The 27,380-nt window shown below is 46.8% G+C and overlaps 2 protein-coding genes across 2 annotated transcripts in view; one reads left to right on the top strand and one right to left on the bottom strand.

The window, feature by feature from the left end:
• Positions 1-27,380, top strand: part of LOC134489859 (zinc finger protein Xfin-like) — a 44,001-nt gene that overhangs the window by 14,372 nt on the left and 2,249 nt on the right. Inside the window, exons 3-7 of the mRNA XM_063292732.1 lie at positions 1,290-1,415; positions 1,573-1,683; positions 4,863-5,051; positions 7,530-7,611; positions 12,307-14,108. Of these exons, the coding sequence (XP_063148802.1) occupies positions 1,290-1,415; positions 1,573-1,683; positions 4,863-5,051; positions 7,530-7,611; positions 12,307-14,108 (2,310 nt within the window). The remainder of the gene's footprint in view (positions 1-1,289; positions 1,416-1,572; positions 1,684-4,862; positions 5,052-7,529; positions 7,612-12,306; positions 14,109-27,380) is intronic.
• On the bottom strand, positions 780-23,664 carry LOC134492082 (zinc finger protein 883-like). The gene is made up of 4 exons (XM_063296219.1): positions 23,584-23,664; positions 4,683-5,374; positions 3,501-3,597; positions 780-2,056 (listed from the first exon to the last, which is right to left on the bottom strand). Exons 2-4 carry the CDS (start codon positions 5,364-5,366, stop codon positions 828-830), a joined length of 2,010 nt encoding a protein of 669 aa, XP_063152289.1. The 5' UTR covers positions 5,367-5,374; positions 23,584-23,664; the 3' UTR covers positions 780-827.

Genomic DNA, 27,380 nt, shown 5'->3' with positions numbered 1-27,380 from the left:
CTTGGTTGGGCAAACAATAGTAGCTCAGTCTGTACTGAGCCAATTTTTGAAGAAAAACTTTATAGTTCAGAGATATTCACAAACCACACCATGGAAGTTCTTTCTCTGGTCTGTTTAGGGTGGTGTATAAACTAGACGAATAAACAACAAAATAAACTAGCAACTCTGCACCGTTTCCTCCAGACCAGAGTTGGAAGCTCCGTTTTCCAACCTTGACTTGAGGAAAGTTTAAACATCATGGTTAATGAAGCCCAGAATGAATTTGCACGGGTTATGTAGCGTAAGGTTCAGCCGCCTCTGCCTGCAGACGTCCAGCTCTCTTCCCAAATGGCCCTTGCTATCTCCCCAATAAAATCATTTTAGCCACTTTAAAATGCCTTCACCTTGCACAAGATCTCACCGGTCTGCAGCATTTATGCAGATTCTTTGATATCTCAGCATAAGAGTTTCATGAGGTCTAGTATATTCTAGAGGTGACGGACTTGTCCCTGGGGGAGCTGGGGGTGTTGACGACCGACAGGAAGCTCTGGCGTGGGCTGGTCCATGAAGTCACGAAGAGTCGGAAACGACTAAACGAATAAACAACAACAGTAACCTCAATTCATTGCAGGCTCTGGGGTGGGGGGGAGAGATACTGCTGGTTTAGCTTCTCCCACTCGCAGGTGAAGCCAAGTGGGTAGAAACAAGGTCATTCCCAGCAAACCAGATCTTTACAGATCTTTACAGACACGACTGTTCCCTTCTTTCTGTGTTCTTTCTTGACCTACGCCACTCCACGCCACTATCCCAAGTGTGGTCCTACTACTGTCTTTTGCCTAAAGTGCCCGTTATGGCTTCTCCCTTGCATGGATTTTCTGGTGCCTAGACAGATTAGAGGAACTGGAAAACATTTTCTCACACTTGGGGCACTTGTATGGCTTCTCGCCAGTGTGAGTCCGCATGTGCTTCTTGAGCCCTTGGCTCCACCGGAAACTTTGCCCACACTCGGAACAGACGTAGGGTTTCTCTCCTGTGTGGGACCTCTCGTGTTTGGCAAGCTGCGATCGCTGAATGAAACTGTTCCCACAGGAGGTACACTGGTAGGGCTTCTCGCCAGTATGTGTCCTTTTGTGGGCGGTGAAGTGAGAACTAGAAATGAAGCGCTTCCCACAGTCCGGACACCGGTACGGCTTCTCACCCGTGTGGGTCCGCTTGTGCGTGGTGAGGTGAGAACTGTAAGTGAAGCACTTCCCACACTCCGCGCACTGGTACGGTTTCTCTCCGGTGTGAGTTCTCTCGTGCTTCCTCAGCTGGCAACTAGAGATGAAGCTCTTCCCGCAATCGGAGCAGACGTACGGCTTCTCCCCAGTGTGGGTCCTGGTGTGAGTAATAAGGTCCGACTTTTGATTGAAACTCTTGCCGCAGACGGCGCATTCGTGAGGCCTCTCCCCGGTGTGAGTCCACTTGTGGATCACCAGATGCCGCGTCTGGCTGAAAGTTTCTCCACAGTCGGCGCATTTATAAGGCTTTTCCCCCTTGTGCGTCCCCTCGTGAATCACTAACTGCGGTCTGTACCGGAAACTCTGGCCGCAGTCGCAGCAGCGATACGGCTTCTCGCCCGTGTGGACCCTGCGGTGCCTCAGGAGGTTGCAGCGCGTCCCAAAGCTCTTCCCGCACTCTGAGCATTTGTATGGCTTCTCCCCGGTGTGAGTTCTCTCGTGGATGAGCCGCCCAATCTTATCACTGAAGGTTTTGCCGCACACCGAGCATTTGTACGGCTTCTCCCCCGTGTGGAACCTCTCGTGGATAATCAGAGATTCCTTCCGGGTGAAGCTTTTTCCACAAGCTGAGCACTTGTGGGGTTTCTCCCCCGTGTGAGTTCGCTCGTGGATAATCAGGTGGGCGCGGCAGTCGGAGAGCTTCCCACAGTATTGGCATTTGTGCGCATTTTCCTTCAGCGGGACTTTCTGGCTCCTTGGCGGGGAATCGAAACTCATCTTCTTCCTCCCACTGCCGTACGTTCCCTGGGGCAGGTCCGCTGCTTCTCTGAGGAAGTACTGTTGATGGTCGGGGCCTCCTAGAAGAACAAGGAAGTTGGAAGGACATCAATTATATTGCACTAGAAGTCAGCTCAAGTCTCTCTGGAGTGACACTCAATGCCTGGTGATTTCATGGATACGTCGCTACAGGTTTCTTGACAGCAACAGAGAAACTACTTGTCATTTCCTTCCTCAGGGCATTTGTTCACCCCTCTGCTTAGCTTCCCAGCCCAACAAGGGCACCCAACTGCTGCCACCTGCTGAGATTGTTCCGGTCTACCAAGCGGGCTGACACCCAGGGACCTTCCATGGCTGCGGAGGGACTGGAACCTGGGTGTCCCCACTCCTAGTCCAGCACCTTCACCACTACAGCTCTCTCTAATAGGAGGGCGATCCAAAGCGTGGCCCCATAGCAGAAGAGGCTCCCTGCTCTACATTGGTCTCATCCCCTTCAATTGCAGGAAGAATAAGGCTGGAGGGAGATATTGAATGAACAGGTATCCTCGCTTAGTGACCACAATTGGGCCTGGCAACTCTTGCTAAGAGCTGCAGTCGCTAAGTGGAAAATCACATGACCGTGACAGGTTTACGACCTCAATTCCCCTTTGGTTGTCAAGCAAATCACCACTGTCATTGAGAGAGACATCATGTGACTGCAACTTACGATTTTATTTCTGTCTTCTCCATTAACTCTGCTTGTCACAAGCTAGTTGGGAAGCACGCAAATGATCATGTGATCATGGGACTCTGCGACAGTCATAAATGTGAGGATTGGTTGCAAAACTTTTTTTTCCGTACATTGTTGTAACTTCAAATGGTTGCTAAACAAGACAGTTGATAAGTGAGGACTAGCTGTATTACCCCCAGAAAAAAGGCCATTGGCAATGGATAGCATTTTCCGGAGGCATCACAGGGAGGAAACAATTCTTGTCATGCCCAGCTGGTGGCTTACCCAGAAGGATGTGAAGGATCATGGTGAGAAAAAACATTTCTGCTCTGGGAGGTCCCATTCTTCTGCGGCTGATGGTCACGTTTGGAATTCCGAGAGCAGCTGATGGGCTCTCTCACCAATGGATGGCCTGCTGAGCTCAGCTCTTCCCAAAGCTGCCATGGGGGGCACAGCCACTCCTTAAAAGGCCCTGACCAAATTACAATTAGCAAATTGATGGGGCTGCTCCCTATCTATTTTCAAAGCCACCACTGAGTTACAGCTGTCCGCCATTTTTATTTCTCCGGAAGCATCCTTGGAAAAAGAAACAGAAGCTTGCTAACTTCCCAACTAATTTAACTGAAGCAATCTTTTTAAAAAGGGAATAAAATCAGGGGGCGCAGAGCCTAGAAGAACCACGAGAGTGTCACAGGCACCTTAAAGTACCCCTCAGTGCTACATTCGGGACCAGCTTTCAGTTTGCTCAGCCAAGTCCTTCTCATGCTGAAAGGAATTCATCCCCAGGTTTTTTCAAAGCATTTTGGTCTACTCACTGTCACCATCCATGGGGACCTCGACTTTCACAATGTCCGCCGGATCCAGTTCAGAATCAGGAGAATCATCAGGCAAGTCAACCAGATCCTCCTGGATCTGAAAGATGAAGATATCTCAGGATATGATTGGGATGCAGCTTTTCAATACCAGCCAACAACTAGCACACAAACCAGGATCCACTGGGGATCCATTTCAGCACTTCTCTGACTCTGGCAAAATAATTTTAAAAGGCTACAAAACCATTGGGGTCCACAGAGCAATGATGTGGCACAACCCCACGCTGCTTTAGTGGTTTGTAAAGTTACAAGGGAAGCCATAGCTCAGCTCTACGGGACACATTTGAAATTTTTCAATTTTAAGCTCTTAAACTGGCAATGATGGAGAAGACCAGCCCCAAATCTGAGAAGAATGCCAGTCACAACATCCAGTTTAGCCATTCCAGTTTCTTAACTGGGCAGAAGGAAATGTCATGCTTCCATAGAATTTAGTACTGAGGGCAGATATAAATGCAGCAAATAAATTAAAAGGCAGAAGCTTTTGTGAACTGCAGCTCACTTCATCAGAGGCACAGAGTGGCTGGACTGATGTTGGATTTAAATTGAAAATTTAAATTTAAAATGAGGGAGGGGAAGCTGAGGAAGATAGGCTGGTGATGCAGATGCAGGATACACAGGAGACAGATTACAAGCATCTTAACAATTGTAATGCGTTGGAAACCGATTGTTCATATGGGTTAAGACCTCTTTTTAACAGCACCCCTGAGTGAGAGTTTGCTGAACTCACATATGTCCATCAAAAGGTTCCAAGCCATCTCAGAAGGTCTCCACACAAACGTTGGGATTGTAACACGTTACACCTGCTATTTGATAAGGTACGTCTAGCCTGTTTCCCGTGTAACCCGGGTCTGCACCACCAACCTATCTTTCTCTCCCTCCCCCGTCTCACCCCAATTTAAACCTAGCCATGCCGTGCATCTGATTATGAGCCGCAGCTCAAGAAAGCTTATGTCTTTTGATGAAATGTTCTAGACGGACAAGGACCACCAGACCCCTCCTGATTTTAGGCTGCTTATGCGTCATTAGAAACACTCCCATGGTGGGTTAGTTGGAAAGCCCCTCCACAGCGCCTTCCACCTCTCAGATTCCACAAGGGTGTGGAACACAAAAAGGAGCCAGGCTCACCTTCTGCTCATCACCTTGAGGCCTCCAAAGAAACTCCTCGGCCAGAGCCACCGCCTGGCTGCCCGTCTCCGGACTCTGTTTCTGCACCCAGCGCTGCATTTCCAGCGGCAGGATCATCAGGAACTGCTCCAGGATCACCAGCTCCAGGATCTGCTCCTTTGAGTGACGCTCTGGCTTCAGCCACTGGCGGCAGAGTTCCCAGAGTTGACCAAACGCTTCCTGGGGCCCCTCGGCTTCCCCGTAGCAAAACTGCCGGAAGCGTTGGCATCGCAGCTCCACCTTGGGCCTGCCCTCCTCCACCACCTCTTCCTTCACTCCCTCTGGGGGATCCAGGCCTTTGGAGAATCTGGGGGCTTCCTTGTGGCCCAGGTCTGTTGGGGTTCGGGCTGCAGCTTTTCCTCTGAAGCACCATTGATGGGGATGAGCCTTCCTGCTGAAAGGTGGTCTAGTGTTCTCCTCCAGTGGGGATTGAGAATATTGAAAGTTTCTCCCATCTAAATAGGGAGCCTTCAGAGCTTCTTCTCTGTGGACCTCACATAACTGCTCCAGCCCTTCTTCTGGCTCTTGCTTAATCAGAGACATAGTGAAGCCCTTCAGACGTTCCCCCATTATCTCAGTCTGAACGCTTCCCCTTGCTGGCACTCTCTTTCCTGCCTGGGATCCTGGCGAGTCCTGTTCCTCCATCTCTTTTCCTGGCAGGAAAAGAAATTCAAAGGATTACTTATGCACAAAAGAGAAGCCGAGGATCAATAAAGGTCTATTTCCTCCAGTGCTTCTTGCTGATCTAGATCCAGCTGACTTTCTGCAAACATCATGAAAATCTGACAGGCAGTCAAAATAAATAAAGAAATCTTAGGGAATTGCTTTGAAGCTTTGCTTAATTAATTATATAGTTTAAACTTAATGAATTCAAATAATTTAGTTACTTTAATTTTGCTAATCATTATAAGAACTATATGTACAATAGTTATTAAATTGAGTCCAATCTTACAATGACCTCATCAGCTAACTATTTTTGAGCTCACTTTAAGAACTTTTTCCAACTTGACTACAATTGCCATCTGCAGCAACCAGAATGGCCTATGAACAGGGATGATGGGCACTGACTTCAGCAGTTATCTGGAGAGCTCCTAATTTTTCCTTTCTGCTTCAGATGGCTTGGGGATCTGTAACATAGTGTTTCCTCCTATATCAAAATGGCCACCTATTAAGCTAGTTCCAAATCAAATCTTATATGAGATTACGTAGAAGGGCAGATAATCAATAGCTAGCTATTTTACTGGATGGGGATACTCTTTCTGCAAAAATCCATTACATCTTCTGTGAGTGCCCTATGCGTACAAAAGAGGAATATAAATCAAACTAATAAATAATTTTAAGGTGATTGCTAAAGCCCTTTTGAAAAAGAAATTCTCAGCTTTCAAGAGCTCAAACAGCAGATTTTCACCTCTGCATACTGAAATTCCCCATCCAATTCTGTGACCTCCCTCCTGAAACTGTCCTGTCTGACTTGATACAAGGAACTGTGCATTTAATTTGACAGCTGGTTTTAAACCCCGTCGTTAAATGGTTTTCTCCAAAAGTTTGGAAGGTGCATTATTGTATTTTCTTGTAGCAGTTTGAAAAGCGATAGCCTTCTAAATACATTATGACTTTTTAAAAAACAAAATAGAATTCACCTACCCCATTAAAAAAACACTGCTCAGCATTTAGCTGGCCTTGGGAAATTAAGAAGGGCTGCACAAGTTAATGTTTAGAGGGAACATCACTAGGAAATCTCCAAGCAGTACACTAAGTTAGGGAGTCAAACAAACCTCAGCAGAGGACACTGGCAAGAAAGCAACCCAGACGCCATTTGGAGTGAAACCTGACTCCAAGAAGTCTTGGTTTCTAAAGCTGTCAGAAAGCTCTTGCTTTTCCAGTGTAAATTAAGCAGCTCATAAAAGAACTAAACATAAAATTGAAAAGCTCCATGTATTGTGCTGTTCAGTGAGGTGGGCTGACCTGAACAAGGATGGGAGCCTGCAGCAGTACCTGGACAGGTAAGAGGGGCAGATCCAGGTGCTGCATCTCAAGAAATGCCCCCCTGGCCAGGGCTGCCCATTGGACAAGCCCAGGATGCCTCTCAGGTCTCTGTCACGGGGCCTCCAGCCGCCCCTTGCCTCCTCACAGCACGGGTCTTGCCCACGGAGGGGGCACCTCTACCCTATGTGCCCTCTGAACCGAAGATCCTCCTCCTCTGCCCCTCCAGAGCTTTGGTAGCTGATCATCCCTGGCAGCAACAAGGGAACGTGGGAAACATTCCGGAAAACACCAGGCAGCCTCCTGCTGGGAGCTGGAGGGGGGAGCAGGAAGGATTTCAAGGACAGCAGAGAGCCGGCTGCAGAAGCAGCAACTTGGGAGGACAAGCAGAAAACCTCGGGAATAAGAGGGGGAATCAGAAGGCGAGCAGGGGTGGGGGGCACCGCTGGTAAAAGCCCATCTACTCCCCCACCCCCAAGGACTCCCCCCTTCCGTTCTTGCAAAGGACAAATCTTGGAGCAAAGATGGGGAATCAGAAGGCGAGTGGCGGGCGGTGGGTGGGGAGGGTGGAACCACTAGGAAAAGTCCAACTCCTCCCTCCCCCCTTCCCTTCTTGCACCTGGGGATTGCCCCCCCATCCAATCGCCCTCTTGCAACATAGATGCCCACCTGGCGCCGCTTCCCGGGGGGGGGGGGAATTCTGCAGCCCTGGCGCGGAGGCGGCTGGAGACCGGGAAGGGCAGCGGGTGGGGCAGGAAACAGGTTCGACCCTCCCTTTCCCTTTTCCTCCCTCCCTCGCCCTGTACGTCTCTCTCTCCTCTCTAGGCCGAAAGGAGAAGCTCTCTGCGTTTAACCCCTTCGCCTAAGCCGGACGGGAAGGGGGCGGCGGTGGGGCTGAGCAACGCCAGTCTTTCGGCCGGCCCGCAATAGGGGATCACCCCCATGACCCGCCCTCGGGGAAAGCCAAAGGATCAAAAGAGATTGAGATTGAAAAGGAAAGTTGCATGCAGAAACCAGAGACTTTTCTTTTAGGACTGATGGACAAACAGTTAGGAAGAATAGCGGAACTCTCTTTTTGTAGATGGAAACAGCAGTGAGGCTCTTATATGCCCGAAGGTGGAAAGAATGAACATGACCTACAGTGTTAGGATGGTTGGTGAAGTGGATGGAGTTGGCTGAGAGGGAGAGATTGACAGCTTTGGTTAGAGAAAAGAGATTGACTAATTTTAATGTGACCTGGAAACCCCTTTTGCGTGAAACGGAAAAAAATGAAATCACGATATCTGGATCTGATCGTCAGAAATAACAGTGGACAAGAGAATTAATGAAAGCTGTTGTAAACTTAGAGTAAGAGTTTAATGGAAATGAATACTTATATCTGTAGCACAGTCCGAAGTCATTCTTTTTCTGCATTTTCTTTCTTTTTCTGCACTTTTGACTATGTTCTTTTTTCCACTTTGCTTTCTTACTTTTTTCCATTACTTGTTAACTTTTATCTTTTTACCTTAAAATTTTAAAAAAGTTTAATTAGAAGATATAAAGATGAGCGGAAGGCACCATTGTATGGGGTTTTTTTCAGTTTCTTGTTTCTCTGTCTCTTATTTTCTCTTTGCTTTCATTTTGTATATTTTATTACATTAAAATGAATGTGTGTCAGACAAAGAGTATAGTGAGATTTTACTCTTTTGCGTGCACATGCATAGTACCACCCTTTTTACAGTCCTTTGAAATGTTTCTTTGGAATGTTTATCAGATTTTTTTACTATACAGTCTCCCCCTCTTTCTAAGCCCCCCTTTTGTAGGCCCTGCCCCATACATGTTACTCTCACTTGGACCTAACAGAGACTCCTGTGCATTCACAGGCGCACATAGCATTGAGCCTTTAGCAGACTTAGAATCTCCTCCTGCAGGAACAAAACTGGCTTGCTGGGAACACCGGCTCCAAGACCCTGGGCGCGCTTCGAAGCAGCCCTGGCCAGCATGAGTGAAGCTGGCTCTCTTGGAGCCTGTGGCCTGTTGCGGCTCCCAGGTCCTAAATCCTTTTGAGCCCCAGGAAATCAGGAACAAAGTTTTAGGAAGTAGAGTTTTTGATCTCCACGGAGAGCCAAGCCCTGTGACAGAACAGGAATCATTTGATCAGCCTTTGATCTGCCCTCCACGTGTTGTGCCCAAGCGGTCTGACAATCCTCAAGGCTGAAAGTTAACTCCTGTGGGAATTGGGAAGCTGCGCAGAGTAATTCTGCCCTCTAGCGAGATTTAGGCTCCGCAATGTAAGGGAGGGTGACGGACTCGTCCCTGGGGGAGCTGGGGGTGTTGACGACCGACAGGAAGCTCTGGCGTGGGCTGGTCCATGAAGTCATGAAGAGTCGGAAGTGACTGAACGAATAAACAACAACAACAAAATGTAAGGGAGGTGCGCTTTTTCCTTGCCTGTTTACAACTATTTCCCCCCAGGGGGCTTTCCCTTGGTTTACTTCCTGCTTCTTGCAAACGACATTTTTGCTCAGTTGAGGGGTGATGAGTGCACCCTTGGGAGACCCGAAGGAACAGGTTAAGGATAGAACATCATGGAGAAAATCTATTGTTCTGGTCGCTGGGAGTCGAAAACGACTTGATGGCTCATAATCAATCAAAAAATCTCACCAATGATTGTGATTTCGCTAGATGGCGCACTAGACCTAAGCAACCGTCCGCAGAACTAGAAAGCTGTCAATACAGTAGCGGCGTCTGTGGTTGCTGACGGAACGGGGAGCTGAAAAAATAGAGTATTGGATTGGTAGAGGGGATGTTGGAGGAGGGCAGAGGAACTTCCTGTTCCGGCTCCCTTATGAGAGGAGAGCGGCGCTGAGGAGTGCTCTGTGGTCTTCCCGGGGTTGGTCGGAGCAGCAGCGGCCGGAAGGTGAGCGGAGGCCGGGAGGGAGGAGAGGCCGGGAGCGAGCGGGGCTGCCTCGTTTCCTCCGTGAGGGAGAATCAGATGAGGAACTCCGCTGCAAAATGCCAGCCGCTGCATCTGCCTCCCCTCCCCACATTTTCTTCCCCTGGTGCTGCACGGTTTGAAAGTGGTGCGTGCACTTTTCTGGCGGTCGGGAGATTTAAAAAGCCTCCTTCAGATTAGCCTTGACTCCTTGTGATTTTATGGAGATGCTGTTTTCTTGGCAACAATCTGGAACTGAACTGCCACTGTTGTCTCCTGGGATTTTTTTTTCCTTCCAAGTCTAGCCAACAGTCTCTCCCATCTAACCAGGTTCAACTCTGCTTAACCCAGAACTTTTTTTTTAATCCCCATTGAGGACCATTTGGGATTTTCAGGTGTAGAGGTAGTCTTCACATACCACTTGTTTAGCGACTTTCACCTGGTCCTCAAACTTGTGGCCATGAAAACGATTGGGTGCCATCAACTGAAGCGCATTTATGACAGTGGCACTGTCTTGCAGTCACATGATTGCTGTTTGCCACCTTCACATCTGGCTTCTAACCATCCAAATCAATGGGGAATCCAGCAGGAAGCTGCAAGTCACGGTCATGTGACACTGTTGCTGAGAAGCTCAAGCACCCTGAGTTTGGTGTAAAGCTGATAAAACCTTGGTCCATGAATTTGGGAGAGAGTCTGACATTGCAAGGTGGCTTTTTGCCTACCTGAAAACATGAATCACAAAGTCTTTCAGGCAAAAGCAACAGCATTTATTAAGGGGGGTTCAAGTCCTTTTATAGGGTACAGAGATAAATGACACATACATTTGGTAGACGTGATACATCATAAAGCAAGCAATCGAACAATAAAAGACATTGATTACATATGAGAATTGAACAAGAGAAAACACTGAATCTAGGTAACATTCCCAAAGTCGCAAATTTATGGGTTCTGTCACTCCCTTTCCCGGCCGGGTTTGTATCATCTTAAAACTTGCAAGTGTATTCAAGGACTTTCAGAATACGCCCTCTGTTGTTTAGTTGCTGAAAAGGCTGGTTTTTGCACGTAAAAGGAAGAAAGGGCTTTGGGTAAAAGGAAAACATGTTTTCTTGAACTTGAAAAGAAGGCATGGATGCCATGCTCAAATGCTAACATCATCTTTTTCAAAAAGCTAATAACGAAGCCTAAACATTCCAGGTAACAACATTGCACTTAACGACCTACGGTGATGTTTCCTTTTACTGCCAGATCAAGCCAACAAACACAGGATTTCCTAGTGGTCTTCCATTCATGTGTCATGGTTGCTTGACATTGTGCTTTATGACCCAGGGTGATTCGCTTAATGACCACAGCCAGAACTGATGTTGTAAATCAGTGCATTCACAGGACGTCATCTTTCTTTTTTAATTTATCTATCCAATTTATTCCCCACCCATCTCACTCAGAACAACTTAATGACTGAGCTGCTTAGTGACCGAGTTGCCGGTCCCAATTCCAGTCAGAAAGGAGGACTACTTGTATTGTGTGGTGAGGTCCCCAGAGTGGTTGTGGACAGCATTTTCTGCCCTTTTCTTATTTGGAGCTGAGGAGCTGAATGGACAAAACTGGTGCTTTAAATCTTGCAGAGCCTTTGGGCACCATTTCATCTGTTGAAGCCCCCCAGCCCTCTCAAAGTAGCCCCCAAAGTTTGACCATGCCCACTTCTGGGACCTTTTGCAGGCTGAAATACACATGGGTTTCCTACATACATTCGTAGGGGTCTGTTTCTGTATTTCTCTCTGTGTGCATATCTGTGCATGTGTAGAATCCATCCCCAGCATTTCCAGATATCCTTGATGATAACCCTTTGCAGTGCTAAGAATCTGTGGCTGACCCAAGCCAGCAAGTGAATTTCAGGATTTGAACGTGGATCTCGCTAGTCTTCTCTGTGTCCAATGAATCTTAATGAATGTGAGAATTAATCTAGCCTTTTGGCACTTTTCCTTTTTCATTGTAATGTATGGATTTTGTGATTGTTTGCACATGTTGTGCAGCCATTTTATAGATAATAATTAACACTTTTATGTGAATCTTATAGACGAAAAGGATGCCAATAAAAGCCTTCTCGACAACTAAGAATCACAAGTAGCATTAAAAAGGAAAGCAAATCAAGCTAGCAATCAAATCTTTTGCACTTTCTCCAGAGAACCCCAGAAACACTCCTTCCCTGGCAGGTGACAAGAGAGAGAAAAAGAGGAAGACAGTTTTTGAGTTGGAAAACATTGATTATGTGGCTCTCAAATATTACATGAAAAAGTCAAGAGGGATAATTTCCAAATTCAGAAAACAAGGGAAATACCTGGAGGTCAGTGGGGAGGAAGAGGTCACTTGGATAGCCCCGTGGGGCAGACAGTAATGCAAGCGTCACCCTGTGAGGAAGGAAACAGTCACTTGAATCAAAGCACCACCAAACAAGGGATCAGAAATAGTTTTGATCTCCATGAGAATCCAAGAATATCAGTGGTGGAAAAGCCCCATTGAGCTGTATATTTTGGGAAAAGCAGAGGTTACAGATCACAGCTGATTATGCACGAGAGGACCCACACCGGAGATAAACCCTACCAGTGTTCTCAATGCAGCAAAAGTTTAGCAAGCATACCACCCTGGTGAATCAGAAGAGGACGGTGAAACTGTATGAGTGCCCAGATTGAGGGAAACATTTCATTCAGAAAACTAAACTGGTGATACACCAGAAGACTCACACAGGACAGAAACCATATGAATACCTGGATTGTGGGAAATGTTTCAGTCGGAATTCCCACCTGGTGAACCACCAGACTCACACAGGAGGGAAACAGTATGGGTGTCTGGATTGTGGGAAAAGTTTCAGTCAGAATTCCAGCCTGGTGATGCACCAGAGGACTCTCACAGGAGTGAAACCGTTTGACTGTCCGGATTGTGGGAAAAGTTTCTGTCAGAATTGCAACATGGTGAACCACCAGAGGACTCACACAGTAGAGAAACCATATGAGTGTCCAGATTGTGGGAAAAGTTTCAGTCACAATTCCAGCCTGGTCAACCATCAGAGGACTCACACAGGAGAGAAACCATATGAGTGTTTGGATTGTGGGAAAAGTTTCAGTCAGAATTCCCACCTGGTGAGACACCAGAGGACTCACACAGGAGAGAAACCGTATGAATGTTTGGATTGTGGGAAAAGTTTCAGTCGGAATTCCCACCTGCTGAACCACCAGAGGACTCACACAGGGGAGAAACCGTATGAGTGTCTGGATTGTGGGAAAAGTTTTAGTCAGAATTCTGGCCTGGTGTACCATCAGAAGACTCATGCAGGAGAGAAACCGTATGAGTGTCCGGATTGTGGGAAAGGTTTCAGACAGAATTCCCACCTGGTGAACCACCAGAGGACTCACACAGGAGAGAAACCATATGAGTGTCCAGATTGTGGAAAAAGTTTCAGTCAAATTTCAAGCCTGGTGATGCACCAGAGTACTCACACAGGAGAGAAACCATATTTGTGTCTTGATTGTGGGAAAAGTTTCAGTGAGAATTCCAAACTGGTGGGACACCAGAGGACTCACACAGGAGAGAAACCATATGAGTGTCCAGATTGTGGGAAAAGTTTCAGTCAGGATTCCAGCCTGGTGAGACACCAGAGGACTCACACAGGAGAGAAACCATTTGAATGTCCAGATTGTGGGAAAAGTTTCGGTCAGAATTCCCACCTGGTGAACCACCAGAGGACTCACACAGGAGAGAAACCGTTCGAGTGTCTAGATTGTGGGAAAAGTTTCAGTCAGAATTCCAGCCTGGTTAAACACCAGAGGATTCACACAGGAGAGAAGCCATATGAGTGTCCGGATTGTGGGAAAAGTTTCAGTCAGAATTCCAGCCTGGTGATGCACCAGAGTACTCACACAGGAGAGAAACCGTTTGAGTGTCCAGATTGTGGGAAAAGTTTCAGTCGGAATTCCCACCTGGTGAACCACCAGAGGATTCACACAGGAGAGAAACCGTTTGAGTGTCTGGACTGTGGGAAAAGTTTCAGTCAGAATTCCAACCTGGTAATGCACCAGAGGACTCACACAGGAGAGAGACCATATGAGTGTCCGGATTGTGGGAAAAGTTTCAGTCAGAATTCCAGCCTGGTGATGCACCAGAGGACTCACACAGGAGTGAAACCGTTTGAGTGTCCGGCTTGTGGGAAAAGTTTCACTCAGAATTCCCACCTGGTGAACCACCAGAGGACTCACACAGGAGAGAAACTGTATGAGTGTCTGGATTGTGGGAAAAGTTTCAGTACTAGGTCTATCCTTATAAATCATGTAGGCTTACAGACAGGGGAGAAACCATTCAAGTGTCCAGACTGCGGACAGTGCTTTACTCAAAATGCCTCCCTTATCAAAAAAGAAAATGCACATGAGGCAGAAGATGTGTGTACAGAAGGCTTGAATTTCATTTCTGATCTCCCATTGAAAGTCCTCCTGAGAAATTAACTATTTAATTTCTGTCCTGATTCTTTTTAGTCAAAAATGTTTCAGTATTAAACATGAGGGAGGGGAGAAAAAAATGGAAAATGTTAGTTTGAGAAAGGCTAACTACACATGTCTGGCTCTCAGCAGGACTTCCCAGTAGGATGCTGCAGGTCCTAAAATATACAGGAAAAAAAGATGGGAGCAGTCAGATTTTATGAGAATATATTAGGGACGTTTGTGGCAGTGACAAAAGCCCTGTAAAGTTTCAGATGTAAAGGCTTTTCTGTCTTGCAATTGCACATGATAGATAAGAGCTCTAGGAATACTGAGTCGAGGAGAAAAGGCATTGTGATTTTGACCGTAGGATCTTCAGGTTTATGAACAGCCCCTGCTGTGATTGTGTTTGCTTGGAGGTGCCTTCTTGTTAGCCTTCGATGGCTGGTGGGTGATAGCAGCGCCAAGAGGCTGACCCTTTTGGTACATCCCCCTTGGTGGAGATGGGAGGAAAAAATTGCACAGTGGAAGATGTTTCATGTCTAGAAATGGATTGCGTAAGAACCATTCATGGCTTTTGAGAGGGAAAAAAGACTGGGTAGTGTCAGCGTTGCTGTGAACGTGGGGCCAAGGTACGGCAAGGCTCCCTTCCCAAGACAAGGGAGATGTTTCCATTTCTTTCACTCCTCTCTCAGGGCTTCTTTTTAAGTTTTCCCCAAAAATTCCTACAAGTAGAGAGAGGAAAATTATTTAGAGCCGCTAAGTGGCATTTTAGCTATGCAGATGAATGAGTTTGGCATAGAGTTTGGCATTTCTAAGCTTGCATAACACCTGTTTGAGGAGGCGTTCGTGTTCCTCCTCAGTTTCCGTGTAAATGAGAACAACATCTAAGTAAATGAAGACCCCTTTAAACAAATGATCATGTAATACTTCATTAATCAATTGCATGAAGACTCCGGGTGCCCCCGCTAACCCAAAAGGGAGGACTTTGTACTGAAAAGACCCTAGTGGCCAATTAAAAGCAGTTTTCCACTCATCCCCAGCTTTTATGCGAATGCAGAAATAGGCTTCGCAAAGATCGAGCTTGGAGAAAATCTTGCCCTTTGACAAATGAGCTAACGTGCTTCATGAGAGGCAGAGGGTACTTGTTGACAATAGAGATGGAATTTAACACTCGGTAGTCCGTACAAAGTCGAAGTGTGCCATCTTTCTTTTCCCAGAATAACACAGGAGCCCCAACTGGGGAATTAGCGGGTTCAATAAACCCCCTTGACAGATTTTTGTCAATTAAGTCCCGTAATGCCTCAAGTTCCTTCTGAGTCATTGGATAGATTTTTGGCTTGGGCAATTGAGCATTGGGGACCAACTCTATTGCACAGTCAGTTTTCCGGTGGGGGGGTAACTGATCTGCTTCCATCTCCCCAAATACGTCTGCAAATTCTTGGTATTGAGCAGGCAAGCCTTCTAAATGTGGCAAGTCAGGGCGCGGCGTGGCGATCGCTGCCCTTCCAACCCCCGCACGTGCAACTATCTCCACTGTAGGAGCTTGGTAAAATCCATCTTTAAAAGTCACAGTTCTGTGCTCCCAGTTTATATAGGGGCTTCGATAGGTCAACCAGGGGATCCCCAGGATTACCAAGGGATTACCAACAGGTGCTACAATGAATTTCAAAGTCTCACGGTGGCTGCCCATTTGCATTGCCACAGTTCCAGTGAAATGGGTTGCCGCCCCCCCCCCCGCTGTTGAACCATCCAACTGTGTGAAGATCAAAGGATGCTGGAGGGGGAAACTGGGCAGTTCCAAAGCAGCAACCAGATCAGGGTGAATTAAACACCTGGAACACCCAGAATCAACTAAAGCCCATACCTCTGTAGTTTTTGTGCGGGAACCCAATATTCCTTTTACTGCTAAAGTGGGACAGTCAGCACTCACCATAGCATCTTCGTGCCCATCCCCTTCCACCTGCCCGCAGGCGCCCGTCATGGCAGGTGGCTGGCGTTTCCCGCCGGCTCCTTAGAGTCATCTTCAGCCTCTCCTGAGAAGTAGATTACTTCTTCAGCATTGGCTGTCCCTTTGGCTGCTGTCATTCACCGTGAGGGGGGGGCGATTTGGCCAGCGGCTTCCCCGCTCGATCTCCAGCTTTGGCTTTTGGGCAATCAGCTGCTCGTTGGCCCTCCTTTCTGCATTGGAGACACCCCTTGCGTAGCGCCGATCTCTCTCCTCTTCCCAGGCTCTATAGCTTGGCCGGGCAGCAGTCGCAGCACTTTGGGGTCCCCTCGTGGTGGGTGGTTTTTCAGATTTTCTAGTTTGCATGAAGGTATGCTGAGCGTGCTCAGCCTTGCCTGCCAGGCAGATCCAGTCATACAATGACTCGGTCGTCTCTACACAACGCCCACCATAGGACATCCCGGTTGAGTCCCTCTTTAAACCGTTCTACTAGGGTTGACTGAGACCAGTCAGGGATTTTCCCAGCTAGAGCCTTAAACTCTAGGGCATAATCAGCTATGGACATTTGGCCCTGGGTAAGATCCTTCAGCGCCTTCTTAGCTCTTGCCTTGGCCAGAGGATCTTCAAAATGCAGCTTTTAACGCCCACATGAAATCATCGAAATAATCAAGTGCAGAGGAGTCAGCATCACTTAATTGAATATACCAGTCAGCTGCTCAACCCTTCAGCTTGGTGGCAATGGCAGTTATCTTAGCCTCTTCGGAAGGGAAGCGTGCTCCAAACTGCCTCATATAACTTTTAGCATTAGTTAAAAAGAAAAATAACTTTGTTGGATCCCCATCAAACTTGACAGAAAAGTCTCTCACCCCCACTCCGGTTGGAGTGGAATCGGCAGCCACTTGAGTGGTTGGGCCCCAGGTTACACTAGCTTTCCCTCTTCGGGGTGGGGACACTGGTGATCGAGCCCTGCGGGGTGGAGATTCATCCTGGAGCCGTCTCCGGCCCCGCTCCACCGGTGGTCTGGATGGGAGGATGGGGGATGGTTGCAGGAAGCTGGGATCTCCTCTGCACCTCCCCTGCTCCTCCAGTGACAGAGACAGGTTTCTTAGCATGTACTCTATCGATTCTATTTTGGCCTCCATCACTCTTAGTCTTTCAGGGGTTTGAGAGTCCTCCCTCCTTCGTGTGTTCGGCTTTCTCTCTGTTGACACCGTAGTAGATTCTTTGTCTGGGGTTAGTGGGAACAGATACTTCCGGGATGCCCCCAACGTCCCTGGCTGGGGTTTCCCTACTTCATCCAAGGTGATCAACTCTGCGAGCGATTCGCTGGGTGCCGGCTGTTCTGGCTCTTCCCCATCGTTAGATTCCTCCACATCAGAATTGGAACTCGATTCATCCCAGGAGTCTGAAGGTTCTGGGGTGAGGTTCAGTTCTCCGCTCTTGACCGTCGACTCAAGCATCAAGCTAGCCGTCTCCTCAAGTCCCCCGGTTGTGAGCTTGGACTCAGCCATTGTTAACTACTTTCCCTCGCAAGAAACTGATCTTGGTAGGAGCTAACAGTACAACTTTGGCATTCTCAGCTTTATGTAATGGTTGCCTATTCTAAAACACTATCAGACTCATGAGCAGGAATTCAAAGATATCTGATTTATTAAAGAATAGTATGCAGGATCACAGAGAAAGCTGAGAATGATTAAAGCATGCCAAATTCAAACTGAAAAAGCCTTGGTGCAAATTAAACCCCTCCCCCCATAGAATCTTCTCAAGTTCACAATCCCAGGTGCTCCTAACAGCTTCTGATGGTCTGCGGGAAAAGGCCTTCAACAGATAACATACTTCCAAACTGATTCCATATACAGAGCTTGGTACAAGGTCTCACAGCAGCTCCCTCCCAAACAGAAACGCACGTCAGCGCCATGGCATGTGAAACGTTACGATGTATAAACTACATTGAATCAGTGGACATGACACCCCTCAGATCACATTGCCACTGCTCTGACAAGAAAACCAAGTCCAGGGTGAGGCCACTGTCTCGAGTTGGGTCCCAAATAATCTGGGGCAGGCCCATGGTGGCCATGAACTCCTGAGCCACCTCCGAGGCATGCCCCAGGGATGGCAGGTTTAAGTCCCCCAGAACCATAAGCCTGGGGAATTCCACTGCCAACCTCGAGATGGCGTCCAGCAGCTCAGGCAGGGAGGTTGCCATGCAGCAGGGAGGCTGGTACGGCAGCAACACTCCCAACTGTTCTCAGGAACCCTTGAAAAACAGGGTTGCACATCCAGCTACTTGTGAAGCAGCGCCCCTGAAGGCCACTAGAGACTCTTGGATGACAACAGCCTTTGACATGGCTTCTCCATTTTGGCTTTATTTTTGTAAAATAAATAATGACATGGTGTAATATGTCACGTGTTGTTCATCTGAGGTTGTATTTACCTAATTTTAAGACCTGCTAAGGAACAGATTATTTTTATTATGTCCTGATACGTAAAACCATAGAACTCAAAGAGGGTGTATTTTCTTTTTCACACGACTGTATGTTAAACCATATTTGAAACCACACTTACTATTAGCTGATGAACATGGTAGATACGTAGCAGTTGAAGTGGGATTTTATGGACTCAAATCTATTACCGTGGGAGTATATGCACCAAATGAAGATAAAGGTAGTTTTTTTTATGCATCTTTTAAATGATTTGTCATCTTTTTCATATCAAAGTTGGTGTTTAATGGGAGATTGGAATGGAGTTGTTTTCCTATTGATAGATAGAACATCTGAGAAACAAATTAAAATTAAACAAGAGAAATTACCAAAGTCCTTTTTTGATTTTCTTTGCTTGGAGGTGCCTACTTGTTAGCCTTTAATGGCTGGTGAGTGATAGCGCCAAGAGGCTGATCCTTTTGTTACCTCCTCCTTGGTGGTGGAGATGGGAGAAAAGAATTGCACAATGGAAGATGTTTCATGCCTAAAAATGGATTGTGTAAGAAGTATTCACGGCTTTTGAGAGTGAAAAAAAACTGGGTAGTGTCAGCGTTGCTGTGAACACGGGGCCACGGTAGGGCAAAACTCTCTTCCCAAGATATGTTGGTGTCAAAAACTCTTGGAGATGAAATGAGAAAGGTTCTGGAGGATGCTACAAAAATGGTTAGGTTTATTAAAGAAAGACTAGTTCAGAATGTTTAAAAAACTGTGTGAAAACCTGGGCAAAGATCACATACAGTAAGTCTCCTGTTACACACAAATAGGGTTGGCTCAGCAGAGGAAGAGTTCTCAACAGGTTGTTGAGCTGAAGGCAAAATTGCAAGATTATTTTCGAGAAAACAGTATTCCACATTTAACTTGAGGTAACCCCTAGGCTTTTAGAAGGGGGTCCCTCAAAACAGCCCCATGGGAGAGAAACTGGATACCTGAAGGAGTATATCCTGAGGGAGAGGATGGCTCTCTAGAAGGAATCTTGGGTGGCACCAGTGAAGCGCCATCAAAGCGTTACCTTCATTCAAGAACATTTTGCTTCAGGCCCACTATATAGTCTCTCGAATGTATGTAGGGCTTGGCATTATCTAGCTGTAAGCTTGACAAAGACAGGCAGTTTGGTGTAGTGGTTAAGACACCAGACCAGAAGCCGGGAGACCCTGAGTTCCAGTCCTGCCTTGGGCACAAAGCCAACTGGGTGACATTGGGCAGGTCCCTCCCTCTCAGTCCTCGGAAGAGGAATCAGGCGACGGCAAACCACTTCCAAAATCTTGCCAAGAAAACTACAGGGAATTGTCCTGGAAGTCACCAGGAGTCAACGCTGACTCGACGGCAGGACATGCATGCACACATGCACGCACAAACAGAAGCTTGACAAAAATTGTTTTCATCTCCAAAAGGCACCAAGAGGGATGACCTATGAGAATACCATATTTAAGGGTGCTGCCAAGGCAGGATTTGACGTGGGGACTTGATTTATGGTTCTGTCTATATCCGTCACTTCCCATGCGTGTTAGCTCATTTTTATTTTTGCAGCAATTCCAAGTGCCTGTTGTTAGAATTTTATTTCCACCCCTCCGGTGTGTGCGGTATCGATAAAGACCGTGGTCAGCCTTGATTATCCTGTGCCTTGAGTCCACCTTAACATCATTCTGTATAAAGAACTTCCTTCCTTCCTTCCTTCCTTCCTTCCTTCCTTCCTTCCTTCCTTCCGCCCCTTGACCATTAACTAAGCAATACCTTCCTCTGTCCTTGGAATGTACACCTGATCTCGTTTCTACGGTAACAGCTATCTGTCAAGGCCTGTGAGAAAGGAAGAGTAAGGAGGCCAACAGAAGTCTTCGAGGAAACAGAACAGGGTTTCAGAGCCATAATAAAAGTGCAAGTGTTCTAAGATATTGTGAGAAGGGTTCAAGGCGTCCCCCTCTTCGTCCTTTCTGAACTCTCTTTCCCCGGCCTTTCCCTGAACGCTGTTTCCCGCCAAAACCACTTCCCCTCCGGACAAGGCAAAGGAATAGAAATCACAGGGAAATACAGCACAACAGGTCAGGGTTAAAATATGAACAGGAAAACCTGGACATAGAATTGTGTCAGGAAAACACAAGTGGGTAAAACAGATTCCCCAGTAAGCTAATCAGACTCAACAAGGAAATTAAATTGAAAGGGCTAAGGAAACTAGCCGAGGTTTCCCTGATGAAGGTGAGGCAAATCCACTCCCCCCATTTCAATAGTCTCAGCCCGGCAGGCAGAAGCCGCAGCTCAGCGGGAGCCTAATTAACTCAAGGACAGAAACCACAAAGCAACGGGGTTCGCAACCACAAAAATGCCTCCAGTCTTTTAGTCGGACAATCACGGCCTCTTGGAAGTCCTCGCGAGGCCCCCTGGCAAGACACGGGCCAAAGACGTTCTTATTAAAGAGGAACACTTTCCCGCCTTTTCAGCTAACAAGAGCCCAGCTTCCCTATATAAGGGCTCCTGGGGAAATGGCAGGCCAGCCACCTCCGACAGCTGATTTGTCTGAACTTTGCGGAAAAATAAAGATCCTCTCTGTCCAAGCAACGGCCTGAGTATTTTCATTCCCGGCTCAGAACAGACCTGGTAAGAATTCCTTCCAACGATATCAATACGAAATATAAAATATATGAATATGAAATGTATTTGTATCTAATTTCTACATATGTAAAATCTTCTATCACTGTCTCCAACCTAGAAAAGGATGCAGGAGAATCCAGGAAGGTGCAGCCACCTAGCAAAACTCGCTGGGAAGGTGAGAGAAAGACGCTGACTGTTTCCAGTAGGACTTTGTCAGAATTCTGGGATTTCTCCTGTTACCTTAATGTAAAATCAGGAAAGCTGCTGATCCAGGAGGGATCTCAGAAGGGGGTAAAGAAACACAACAACGGGGTTTTAACTCTTTGTAATTGTTAACTGATCAGGTATTTCTAACCTGCCTCGGTGTTACGTGTCCCTACATAACCATTCTGTCTTCCCCTTCCTTTCGCCTGCCCCACAGCTCAATTTAAACCCTACAAAAGTTTAGCCACTCTGTGAAGTGGGGTGTAGTTCATAAAAGCTTATAGCATTGAATTAAATTTTGTAGCCTGAAAACCTGCTACCGGATTCCGTCTGCTTTTCGACCGAAGAAAGCTCTTTCTCTCCCCCTCTTCTTCCTTAGATAGAACGCTTTATATCCTGCTTACTGAACAAACGGAGGGAGGATTCCCTGCTTCTTGCCAGACAGGCTTGGCTGGGAATTCATGCCTGGCCCAAGAACATTCAGGGCCTTCTTGGGCATTGGAGCCTGACTTCCCAGCACCAGGCACTGCAACAGGTTTCCTTGTCATTCAAATTTATATAGCCATGCATATATACACATGACATGACTCTGGGTGGCTTACAAAGAATTAAAAGAAATATAAAAAGAAAAAAGAACGATGCAACAATTTAAAAACAAGATAAAATATATACAGCTTACAAAATCCATCATGAAATACATAATGACAGCCGAGGGAATCCCATTAGTCAGAGCCGCAAGTACAGCTACTGCACGGCTCCACCATGCTCTGGTGTCCCCAGCCCGTTGGCCAAACTGCTTCAGGGCCTTGCAAAAAGCCCACAGGGCCAGGGCCAATCTGATATCCAGGGGATGCTGTGCCATCGGGTGAGTGCCACAGCAGAAAAGGCTCTCTTCCGTGTGGCATCTGGCACAAGACGTTCTGAATTAAAAAATGAGGCAATATGACATTGGTTATTCCAGAGGATCATGCAGGTCATCCTCCCCTAGCGATGGTAATGGGCACCCGAATTTCCACCACTAAGCGATGCAGGTGTAAAGCACAGTTTCATGTGATCACATTGCTTAGCGACAGCAATCCCAGCAGTCCCTGTTGCCATCATTAAGCGAGGACCTCCTCGCAATGGGTAAGCTGGCAGGAAGCTGCAAGTCCCAGGCGGCTCATGATCACGCCAGGCGGCGGGTAAGTGGCTGGTGTGGTTCGAGTGTGGCTGGGCCAGGGGTGGCTACTGCCAGGTGCAGGAGGGCATGTCAGTGGCTGCTGTGGCACCACCCCAACATGGGTGGGTTGGTGGCCATCTGCTACAGAATATGGGTGGGGGTGCTGTGGGCATCTATGGGCTGCGGAATAAGACATCCCTGGGGGGATGCATTAAAGTGAGGCTTCGCTTTACAACTGTGTCGCTTAGTGGTGAGAATTCTGATCCCAATTAGCATCGTTAGGAGAGGACTACCTGTCTGCTCCTCTGTAATACCTCATTTCATAATGACTTTTTTAATTTGGGGGGTAACTGAGGACTACATGTATAATAATCTTGCTGCAGTTGTCAAATATAAAAGCAAAGTTCCGTGACTTTTTTCCAGCTGTTTGTCCATCAATCCCCAAAGAAAACCCTCTGGTTTCAATTGTATGTTAATACATCATGTTTGTTTTTCTTTCTGGTGCCTTTGAGTCAATCATGATGCCTGGCAACTGCCTGGATGGGTCCCTGCATTTTTCTTAGCTAGATTTTTCAGAAGTGGTTCTCCATTGCCTCCTTCCTAGGGCCGAGAGAGAGGGACTGGCCCAAGGGCATTCAGCTGGCCTTGTGATTAAGGCAGGACTCGAACTGAGCATCTCCTGGTTTCTAGCCTGGGGCCTGAACCACAGACCAAACTGCCTCTTTCTACACCAGAGACGTCCTACAAAATCTACCCACTCTGCTGTTCCTGCCGCTCCGACAGCAAATTCAAGGCTGCAGCCTTTCAAGATCTAGTCAGACCCCCTTACTCTTCCAGATGACAGATCCTTTTTGTCTTTTAATCTGAGCTTGACACTTTTATTCCGAGGAAATGGAGTGTTCCTCTGACTAGGGACTTGTGTCTTTTGGCCTGGCCCTGGGGACCAGCTGCTCTGGCTTGTCCATGGTTGAATTTTGCTTGATTTTATTAGTAATATATTGTTAGTAGGTTTTGTGGGGTCTATTGTATCTATTCTATTTATTTTAAAGGAGTTACTTATTGGGTATTCCACTATTCCCTTAGTGTCATTAACATCTCCCATTTCTTGGGAAGGGAGCTTTGCCTTACCTTGGTTCCACGTTCACAGCAACGCTGACACTACCCAGTTTTTTTCCTTCTCAAAAGTTATCTATGGTTCTTGCACATTGCATTTTTAGACATAAAACATTTTCCACTTGCAATTTTTTTCTCCCATCTCCACCAAACAACAATGTCCCACCCACCAGCCATCAAAGGCTAACAAGCAGGCAGGCAACTCCAAGCATATTTGAGGAGCCACAATCTAACTAAAACCTGACTGCGCCTATATTTTTTGTATTATATCTTTTAGGACCTGCAGCCACTTACTGGGGACTCCCAGAAACACTGACTATGACTCCCAGATATTTTCTGCAAAGGGTATGCTGGCTGGGAATTTCTGGGGCTCGAAATCTGGAGGAAACCCAGGTTGAAGAAGGGTGAAATTCTGCATGTCACATTTCTAGGATCTATGATGATCAATACACAAAAAATACCTCCAAAAATCCTTTCTGCAGCAATTGCACTATTTCTGCAAAAGTACATTTCCAGAAAGTTCTGCTGATAGCCAGGTACATGTAGTTAGCCATTATCAAACTAACTTTTTTCATTTTTGTTAACTCCTCCCTCATGTCTAACGCTGAGTCATGTTGACTAAAAAGAATCAGGCCAGAAATTAATAGTTAATTTCTCAGCGGGATTTCTGAAAAGAGATCAGAAGTGAAATTCAAGGCTTCTCTACACACATCACCTTCTTCTGTATGTGGATTTTCTTTTGTGTGATAAGGTAGGAATTTTGTGTGAAGCACCGTCCACAGTCTGGACATTCATATTGTTTCTCCCCAGTGTTAATCCTCTCGTGTATCACCAGCTTGGAATTCTGACTGAAACTTTTCCCACAATCCACACACTCATATGGTTTCTCCCTGGTGTGAGTCCTCTGGTGGTTCATCAGGCTGGAATTCTGACTGAAACTTTTCCTGCAATCCAGGCACTCAAATGGTTTCTCTCCTGTGTGAGTCCTCTGCTGTCTCACTAGAATGGAATTCTCATTGAAAATTTACCACAATCTGGACACTCATGCTGTTTCTCTCCTGTGTGAGTCCTTTTGTGCCTTACTAGGGTGGCATGCACGCTAAAGCTTTTGCCACATTCGGAGCATTTGTATGGCTTCTCTCCGGTGTGCGTCCTCTTGTGAACAATCAGCCATGATCTACAGCCTCTGCTTCTCCCACAGATTTCTCTCTTTTTCTGAATTTGGAAATTCTCCCCCTTGACCTTTTCAGGGAATGTTTCCTTGAGTTCCACATACTGAATTTTTTCCAGCTCAAAACTCTCTTCCTGTTTTTCTCTCCCTTGTCTGTCACCTGCTGGGGAAGCAGAATGGTCTTGTGGTTTTCTGGAGGAAGTGGAAAAATTTTGATTGCTGGCTTGGTTTGCTTTCCTTCTAATGCTGCTTGTGATTCCCAGTTGTCGAGAAGGCTCTTATTGGCATCCTTTTTGTCTATAAGATTCACATAAAAGTGTTAGCACAATACAAAAAAACATACAATAAAAAAGCAAATGTGCCAAAAGGCTAGATTAACCTCTAACATTCATTATGATTCATTTGACTAGCAAGATCCAAGGTGAAATCATGAAATCCACTTGTTGGCTTGGGTCAGCCACGGACTCTTAGCACTGCAAAGGGTTATCATCAAGGATATCTGGAAATGCTGGGGATGGATTCTACACATGCACATAGATGCACACAGAGAGAAATACAGAAACAGACCCCTATGAATGTATGTATGTAGGAAATCCATGTGTATTTTAGCCTGTAAAATGTCCCAGAAATGGGTATGGGTGTCCTTTCTCTTGGTTTACTTCCTGCTTCTTGCAAACGAGTTTTGCTGAGTTGCACCCTTGGGACACCCGAAGGAACAGGTTAGGGATAGAACATCATGGAGAAAATCTATCGATGTGGTCGTTGGGAGTTGCAAAGGACTTGATGGCTCAATCAAAAAATCATCAAATCAATAAAAAAATCTCGCCAAAGCCTTCGGTTAGAGAACGGACCAGTGGGTTTTTCAGCCTCATGCCTCTAGAAAATAGCAATCCCCGCGCCTAGAAAGCTATCAAAGCGGTGTCTGTAGTTGTTGAGGGCCGATATGCGACGGGAGAGGGAGCTGAAACAATAGCGTATTGGATTATTAGAGGAGATGGCGGGGGGGGGGGAGGAGGAGGGCAGAGGAGCTTCCTGTTCCGGCTCCCGCCTGGGAGGAGAGCGGCGTGGAGTAGCGCTCTGTGGTCTTCCCGGGGCTGGTCGGAGCAGCAGCGGACGGAAGGTGAGCGGAGGCCGGGAGGGAGGAGGGGCCGGGAGCGAGCGGGGCTGCCTCGTTGCCTCCGCGGGGGAGAATCGGATGAGGAACTCCGCTGCAAAATGCCAGCCGCTGCATCTGCCTCCCCCCCCCAACATTTTCTTCCCCTGGTGCTGCACGCTTTGAAACTGGTGCATGCACTTTTCTGGCGGTCGGGAGATTTAAAGAGTTTCCTTCAGATTAGCCTTGACTCCTTGTGATTTTATGGAGATGTTTTCTTGGCAACAATCTGGGACTGATCTGCCACGGCCGTCTCCCGGGGTGTTTTGTTTTTTTTTCTACTTCCAAGACTAGCCAACAGACTCTCCCATCCGTGTATTAACCGGGTTCAACTCTGCTTAACCCAGCACTTTTCTCTAAATAGCTCTTGAGGACCGTTTGGGATGTTCAGGTGTAGAGGTAGTCTTTGCATACCACTTGTTTAGCGACCATTCAAAGTCGGGATGGCGCTGAAAGGGAGACCTCCAATGGTCCTCAGACCTTGGGGCCCTGAAAGCGATTTGGGTGCTGCCAAACGATGCACGTTTACAATGGTGACAGTGTCTTGCAGTCACATGATTGCTGTTTGCCACCTTCACATCTGGCTTCTAACCATCCAAATCAAAGGGGAATCCATCAGGAAGCTGCAAGTCACAGTCATGTGACATTGCACTTAATGACCCATGGTGATGTTTCCTTTTACTACCAAGTCTCGCCAACAACCACAGGATTTCCTAGTGGTCTTCCATTCATGTATAATGGTTCCTTGATATTGTGCTTTATGACCCAGGGTGATTCGCCTAATGACGGCAGCCAGAACTGATGTTGTAAGTCAGCGCATTCACATTACTTCTTTATTATTTATTTACATACCCAATTTATTCCCCACCCATCTCACTCAGAGAGCGACTGAATGACTGAGCTGCTTAGGGACAGAGTTGCCGGTCCCAACTGTGGTCAGAAAGGAGAACTACCTGTATTATATGCTGATGTCCCCAGAGTGGTTGTGGAGAGCATTTTCTGCTCTTTTCTTTTTGGAGCCGAGGAGTTGAATGGACAAAACCTGCCGAGGCTTTGGGCAGCAATTAATCTGTTGAACCCCCCACCCCTCTAAAAGTAGCCCCAAAAGTTTGACCATACCAAATTCTGGGACATTTTGCAGGCTGAAATACACATTGAATTCCTACATACATAGTGTGTGTATCTGTATTTCTCTCTCTGTGCATGTATGTTCATGTGTAGAATCTATCCCCAGCATTTTGAGATATCCTTGATGATAACCTTTTGCAGTACTAAGAATCTGTGATTCACCCAAGCCAACAAGTGAATTTCATGATTTGACCATGGATCTCGCTAGTCTTCTCTGTGTCCAATGAATCTTAATGAACCTTAGAAGTTAATCTAGCCTTTTGGCACTTTTCCTTTTTCACTGTAATGTATGCTTTTTTGTGGTTGTTTGCACATGTTGTGCAGCCATTTTATAGAAATAATTAAATTAACACCTTTATG

This window comes from Candoia aspera, chromosome 2, assembly GCF_035149785.1.
Source record: "Candoia aspera isolate rCanAsp1 chromosome 2, rCanAsp1.hap2, whole genome shotgun sequence".
Lineage (NCBI taxonomy): Eukaryota > Metazoa > Chordata > Lepidosauria > Squamata > Boidae > Candoia > Candoia aspera.
The sequence above is the reverse complement of the archived record's forward strand: the minus strand, read 5'-3'. Positions and strand labels throughout refer to the sequence as shown.

Bases quoted from the DNA above. Each gene is read 5' to 3' on its own strand.
- LOC134492082 (XM_063296219.1), bottom strand. From the start codon at position 5,366: ATGGAGGAACAGGACTCGCCAGGATCCCAGGCAGGAAAGAGAGTGCCA. The intron at 3,598-4,682 runs GTGAGCCTGGCT...TTCATCTTTCAG, and splicing joins CTCAAGGTGATGAGCAGAAG to ATCCAGGAGGATCTGGTTGA. The intron at 2,057-3,500 runs GTGAGTAGACCA...TTGTTCTTCTAG, and splicing joins GGTCCCCATGGATGGTGACA to GAGGCCCCGACCATCAACAG.